Source organism: Dysidea avara, chromosome 7, assembly GCF_963678975.1.
Source record: "Dysidea avara chromosome 7, odDysAvar1.4, whole genome shotgun sequence".
Classification (NCBI taxonomy): Eukaryota; Metazoa; Porifera; class Demospongiae; order Dictyoceratida; family Dysideidae; genus Dysidea; species Dysidea avara.
The window spans coordinates 5,726,501-5,733,848 of record NC_089278.1 but is presented as its reverse complement, the minus strand read 5'-3'; the positions used below and the strand labels follow the sequence as shown (position 1 = coordinate 5,733,848).

The window sequence follows — 7,348 nt, the reverse complement described above, 5'->3', positions numbered from 1 at the left end:
CAAAAAGGTACCTTTCTCACACACAAAATATGATACATTTTTTGAAATTTGAAGCTTCATAACTTTTTTTATCACAATGTATATTTGCCTGAAATTTTCCATGATTGTAGCTACAGTATCTGGCTGCATTTTGATACTAAGAACAAGTTAATCAGTATAAGGAGTCAAGTGTTACACCATTTTGTTTGCTGGTATGTAAAATGTGGAAAAGGTACCTTTTCGCAAATCCAGTCACATATTATACACCCAAATTGCAGGGTAAAAGTAAATAATACTCTTGTTGCTCATTACTTAGTTACAGTTATTTTGAGGTAAGGCCACATAAACTTAATTATTAGTTTCTCATCCCCACCTGCTTTGCCGTTTTTCTTACCTCATCAAGGATTTTTTTTGTACAACCGGTAGCTAAGGGAGGCCAATTAGTACCTTTCATAGTTGGTACCTTGCTAGAACAGTATAAGAAAATTGCATTTTGAGTCATTTTAGCTAGTTAATTCAGCTATCTAGTTAGTACGAAAATAAAATTTAAATCTGCCCTCCCGCACTGCTATTTTGAGTACAGGAGGATGAGAAACTAATAATTAAGTTTATGTGGCCTAACTAGCTACTTTTCATATGCTATTCCACTTTATGACTCCACAGCCATCTGTAAAGGCCAAACTGGCAAACTACTAAGAGGTGGTTATTTGCTTCTTCAATTTAACAAGAGAATCTATTCTCCCCCAGCCACCTAGCTAGCCTGTTTGTGCCCCTCATCTCCTGGATCCACCCCTGTATACAGTACACAGAATGTGTCTACTTGTTTTGGTTACAACATGAAAGGTGCAAATATATATATATATTATCTAGGCCTGAGTCAAATATGCTCAAAATTTAGCCCGGGAATTTCCCAAAATTTTCACCTAGTATGCTTTTCAGTGTTCCCATTATGCTCCTAAATTAGCAACATTCTTAGGGATACTAGTGGATACTGAACTGAAAGTTGGTTCAATAAGCTGTACTGGCTATTGAACTGACAATAAAACTCTAAAGTAGGATACTCGGGGCAACTACTAGACGTGAAAATAATAACCTTTTGGTTCAGTAACCACTTCCTTCTTACCTTGGAACACTTGATCAGTGAATGCTCTATTAGAGTATTTCACTATAAAGTGACTGTTCTATCAGAGAGTATCACTCTAAGGGGCTATGTACAATGCATTTGAGGTTTTCACTCATGGACTTAAGCTCCATGGTTTGTAATATGCCAGCATAGCACTCCAGCCTATTATTATTTTTTTATGCTGGCATATTTGATGCAGGCCTATACTACAAAAATTGCAGAATGTTTCTGTTTTTAATAGCATGGTAACTAGCAACTATGTAACTTAGTTACTTTTTGGACATAACTTAGTTACCCTAACCCTCTGATTGCAGGATATTATATTTTGAAAAATTTTAGTCAATTGTGCAACAACTTGTTAATATGAAATAGTATCCACCACACAATATAACATCTTAAAAATTCTCTAAAACAAGTGTCCAAAAAGCTAAGTGTGAGTGTGCATGTAAATTTCAAATATTACTTCTCAACTTCATTTTGGTGCAGTACTATTTCCTTCCATGTACTAGTAACATGACACATCAGCAAATCATGAGGAAAGTGTTGTAGTTCTTTGAATTCAGGAAGGTTTTGTCTATCCAAAAACTCGTACAATGTGTCCTTTAACCTAATAAAACAAGGTAGTTAGTGGGTAACTTGTGTATGTGACTATACAGTATATGCAGAGCTAGACATACATAAGTACCATTTTTACTCAGTGATTAAATTTGTTCAAAGATAAACTTACGGCCATTGATTTTGTCCTTGCTCTACATGAGATACATGAGTGATAATAAACTCATGAAGGACTGATAGTAAGTAATCCAGTGGAAATCTCCTCAATGCTAAGTGTAATCTCTTAAGTAGATCATCATTTAACTGCTTTTTGAAAGCTTCATCCACTTTGTCAAAAGGCTCCTGAGAAGTATAGAAGTATACAAGGATCAACTAAAACAAAAGCAGGCTTAATCCCAATTAAGCTTAGAAAACTGTCTATTATGCTTTTAAAATATCAACCCTATTATGCTCAAATTAATCAAAATTATGCTCAAGAGCTGACTATTTCATTAGAGCATATGAGTTTTCCTGGCTGCTCTATTAGAGTAATTGACTGCTCTATTGATCTTATTTCAGTGAAATGTGAATAATCAGCCAAGAAACAGTAAAAGTAATAACATTACATTACATTACAAGGAATTCAGTAGCATATCTGCTTTTTGTTAATTTTTGGTGTGTTATGCATATTAATTAAATTTCTTGAAAATCACCCATATGCTGGCATAATGCTTGATACTTTTGCTTGCCTATATTCTCAAAATTACGCAGGAGATAATGGACGCACGCCTAAACAAAAGAACATTTCACCCAAGACACACTTTATATAACATTGCATTTCCAGTTGACAGTTCATCATCATCTTACACTATTACCATACTCCACACATCATACCTGATCAATTAGAGTGAGCTGCCTAGCTTGCTCCACAGATAACACTTCCCATAGAGACAGCATATTTGCTAGTGTACATTCTTGTATGACCTGGTAAGGAAAAAAGTTATTGTCTAAGACAGCAGTTATGCTGACAGTATTATCACTGTGAATGCAACAGACATGGGACCAGTGCGATGGAAGTACTTACTCAAGCACTATAAGGCAAGAAATTTGGGAAAACATTTTATCAATAGCATTGAACAGACAGGTTAAAAATGCATGCCTCTAACTCTTGCTATAACAGTAAGCATAATATACACTATGACCATATAGTATTAGAATTTTATCACTGTGAAAGGTAGGATATACCAGTCTTTCCAGCATTGCTTGAGGGATAAAGGCAAACAACTGGACTTGCTGGACCTGGCCACTATAACAAGGTGGCCTTATTAATGAAGTGACCACTAAGTGAACATTATTATAGGATAAAATGCTTACTTTTTTTTATTGTTCAAACTGGACTTTTGAGGAGAACTGATAAAGTAATCAGTTAATATCAAGCCATTAGAAAGTCAATTAGTTCCTAACCAGTTGTACAAAATGCTACTTAATCGTTTTCACCAACCAGATCATATGAGAATCAGTAGTGATTAAAATATCATGGTGCAAAATATTACTTAAATGGAAAATACCTATATGACACCACGTATATAACACAATTTTTCAAACAGGATGTATTGTTTACAAAGGCCAACCACCACAATTAAGATATGAACTTAATATTAGACAAGTGCAAGGTAAATTTTCTTCGTACTTAAAAAAAACTTTTTGTAACATAATTACAACTGTCTCGTGTATACTACATTAAAAGAAATGCCAGACTTACTGTTTCGTCTGAATGCGTGCCCTAACAATCAATTACTGAAATAGTGAAATGTCCATTATGCTTCATTTTCAGCTATGTTCAGCCTGTTACACAGCATTAAAAGCGAAGAACAGTATGAGAAGCTTATCTGCAATCATTCCAGATACTACAAAAATGTGGACGATTCTCATTACAAATGTAGGGAAGCCATCATGTGCTACTGCAAATCAACAGCCTGCTAAGAGAAATGGGACACAAAGAGGACAAAGGTAAATCGATGGATGCATTGTACGTATTTCAATATGCCATAAAAAATCAAGTCTTCACCACAGCCGTTATTGAGTTACGCTTGTCTGAAGGCATTAGAAAAGTAAGCAAGTAAGTCAGTCAGTCAGGTAGTAGAAAATTCCTCTTAATATAAATTTCATAGCAACGCCACATCTGGTTGTACTGAAGGCACTTTTGGGCTTGGTTAACCTAACCAACACTGCCAAGGAACCACGAAGGTACTGTGTGGCTGGTTTTAAGGTGATATAATTTTGTGAGAAATTGCAAACCTCCATGATCCCTAATATACAGTTACTTCCATACTGTATGATTATTGCCCAGTGCTAGTGTTTTCGATCTACAAAAACTTGGGTTGCATGATTTAAATAACATTTTGTCCTGTTGTTAAATCATATTATACACATAACTAATGTCTAGCCATATTGTACATACTTTGGGTAGTATCCTGCGAGTCATTTTCAAAATTTTCTTCACATAGTCACCCAAAATCATTTTAGAATCTCCACCAGCGGATGCAAGAAATCCCAACACTACATCTATCACATCTAACACTTCAGATAATTTCTGTGGTGACCGTAACTCAGCCAATATCATTTTTTGCCTCTCACTGGTTACTTTATCCTAATTCATTTAAGCATTGTACCTTAAACAATAAAAATAGTCCATCTTACTTGTTGAACATTGGTCCTAACGTCATTGAACTTAGCAGCATCATGTGTGTCCTTCCTATAAACAACTCTTGGAGCATTCTCAAACTGAATTAATGGCTTTCCGTGGATAAATCTGTCCACAATCTTTTTCTCCAGTGCTGGTAAATCATATTGTATATCAGTTCCTTTACCGACCTTCAGTGAGTGATGACAGTGGTTCAGTACTACTGGTATTATGTGGGACTCATAGTTGAGCAGATGACAGTCTTGTAGTTGACTCAATGGTATACTGTTCTTTATCAGTTCACTAGACAAAATCAGATTCTCATTAAACTCAAGAATTTAAATGTAAAAATATAAACATGAATACTCTGTATTATAAAGACTTATGATTTACTTACTTTTCACTGTATTTTTCAGCTAGTGGATAATGGTCATGATAGAACTTGACAAATTTGTTGTGGGTGGCAACTAGGTAATCAAGTAACACAGTACTGCAGATACCTTCCTTAGTAGTGGTAGGAATGAGATAAGCTAGTTTAGAACTGTCATTGATGGTGGGCATGGCAGTGACATAATCCTCGGGAACACTAAACTGAACTGTAATGATATATTTGGGTGTGCACATAAATTAGTATGGAAAATCCAGGTACAAATATCTGGTATCATAAATGCATCTAGAAATCTTCAAACATTCTGTACTGTTTAATAGGGATCCCCCAAAAGTGATGCAAGCTGCCTAAAATTCTGCCTTTAAAAATCATCTTGCGCAATGAAAATCACGAATAATATCTAACATCAAATACAGCATTAAAAGCAAGAAAACACTTAGGTAGCTGGATATAGAACTTAAAAGAAAAAACCACCGAAACTTGATTTTCGTCTGGTTGCCTACCAGCCAGTTAGCTTGCCTGACCACAGTTGCAAGGCCGGAGGCCAAATGAAGCAACGTACAGCCACCATTTTACGCCACAATAACAAACTCACCAGTGGGATGTGCCTTATGGGATTCCGATGAGTGTGTGCCCTCTGCACCTCGTCTTTCCTTTTATCTTCAGTCAGACTGTTTTCATCCTCTTCTTCACACAATAAAATCATATCGATGTGTTAATTTATCAACACTTTCCTTGAGCAGCATATTTAGATGCCACAAAGTTATTTAAAGTACTTATGCTTGAAGATACCAGGAATTTCATGAGTGGATAAATAGCAATCTAGAGTTAATCTATTACTAGATCATGATACAGAAGTGATTATAATTTTTCAGAAATGATCAGACAAATGTCAGACCAGCTTTAAGGTTGATTTGGCATGGCTGCCAGCCAATCAGCCAACAACAATATTTGCCTCAAAATACTTGTTTATACTATGGTGGGTAGTTGGAAAAGGTGGATACGATTGTACACGGACACAGATATTTTAAGGTGGTGGTTACCTGGAAGTCGTGGTTTTGAAGCCATTGCAAATGAAGCCATACGTCACACCACAAATATTCATTTATTGCATCATGTGATTAGTGTTTACGCGATAATTAAAATGGTTGTTGCACGTGCTAAGGTCCATTGCCTTGTAATAAGATGAAATTCGTTACTGTTTTGTGAACATTATTAAAGAAGACATCCACCAAAGTAAGTAGAGTAGTTCAGAACCTTTGTTCACCGAGATTTGGGTGCTTCGCACAAAACTTTGGTGGCATACGTCATTTGTGGTTTTAGCATGGTATGTTAGAGTGTTAGTACAACTTTCTGCGTCAGTTTTTTCTAGTATACTAGTGAGGGAGACCTCTGTATATGTGTAAAATAAGCGACTGGTATTTGTAGCAGGGCCGCATGTCGATAAAAAAAGGTTTTTGTACCGCCTGTCGAAGTTACAGCAGGTTTTAGACCATTTTGCGGTGGCCAAAAGAACTTCATAGTGCCATAGCCACGTTTCAGCCTGGCGTAGGCTGGAGCTTTGTTGATCACGCCCTGCTTATGCTGCTAAAGAATAGATTCCACGATTTACCTTGCCGTAATGTGCAATGAGCTTTACGTAAACTGATGCCAAAAGATTTTTGCATGCTTGTACAATTGGTTCTCTAGCGCCGTTGTTCAATCTCCAATGGCCATACATACGAGCATGTAGATAGAGGAAGAGCTGGTCTACAGTCTGGTTGTGTTCACTTTAGCGTAGTTCTCCAAATCTGTTTATAACTAAATTTTAAAAATATCCTTCAAACCGGAAATTGTGAGGTAACCGCCACCTTAAAATACACTTTTACATTTATAAAACAGTTATTTTTCATACCTAACGTTGTTATTTGCTTCCAGACCCAGGTGCCGATCTTCATGTGCGAAGGATAGACTAGCACTCTAAAGACCATAATTATAGTGTTGTACACGTGCTCTAGAAATCTAATTCAGTGTCATAGAGATTAAGCTGGCATGCCCCAACCTAATCTCGTAGGCCAGGCCCTTGAAACCCTCAACACTTGGTATAAGTGCCTGTGCCTTATACTAAAAGGCATAAGATTGTGGATTTGGTCTGCTAAGCTAAGTTGCATGGCGCATACAAGCTAATCTCTACAATTATATAACTCTGTATTAGACTTTAGAGTATGTGTACAACACTATATGGTCTTTGGCATTCTGTGGAGTGCTGGTCTAGTCCTTCGCACGTGCGCTTATAAATGGATAAGTGCTATGACAATATCGACGCCCAGGTCTAGAAGCAAAGATTGTTGTAAAAACAACGTTAGGTATGAAAAATAACTGTTATATAAATGTAAAAGTGCTTTTTGAAAATGTCTGTGTCCGCGTCCGATCGTTTCCACCATTTCCAACTACCCCACTACGGTGTACAGTGGCCCCACCCGGTTAGTTTAACTCCTAGCAACAGAACATTGTTATTGTGTCAACAAGAGTAACAATGCAGGTGAGAACCACAACCTTCACCCAACCTTCCCTGACCTGACAAATGTCAGACCAAACAAGGAAATGGGTGGCAATCTTGCTAATTGGTCAGTAAATGCCCAATGACTGACTTATTTATAAT

The 7,348-nt window shown here is 36.7% G+C and overlaps 1 protein-coding gene across 1 annotated transcript in view; it reads right to left on the bottom strand.

The window, feature by feature from the left end:
* Positions 1-1,420: 1,420 nt before the first annotated feature.
* The window catches only part of LOC136261923 (E3 ubiquitin-protein ligase rnf213-alpha-like), a 225,384-nt gene continuing 219,456 nt past the window's right edge, over positions 1,421-7,348 (bottom strand). Inside the window, exons 77-82 of the mRNA XM_066056017.1 lie at positions 4,717-4,915; positions 4,337-4,622; positions 4,098-4,286; positions 2,531-2,620; positions 1,830-1,999; positions 1,421-1,709 (exon numbers count right to left, since the gene is read on the bottom strand). Of these exons, the coding sequence (XP_065912089.1) occupies positions 1,562-1,709; positions 1,830-1,999; positions 2,531-2,620; positions 4,098-4,286; positions 4,337-4,622; positions 4,717-4,915 (1,082 nt within the window). The 3' untranslated portion in view covers positions 1,421-1,561. The remainder of the gene's footprint in view (positions 1,710-1,829; positions 2,000-2,530; positions 2,621-4,097; positions 4,287-4,336; positions 4,623-4,716; positions 4,916-7,348) is intronic.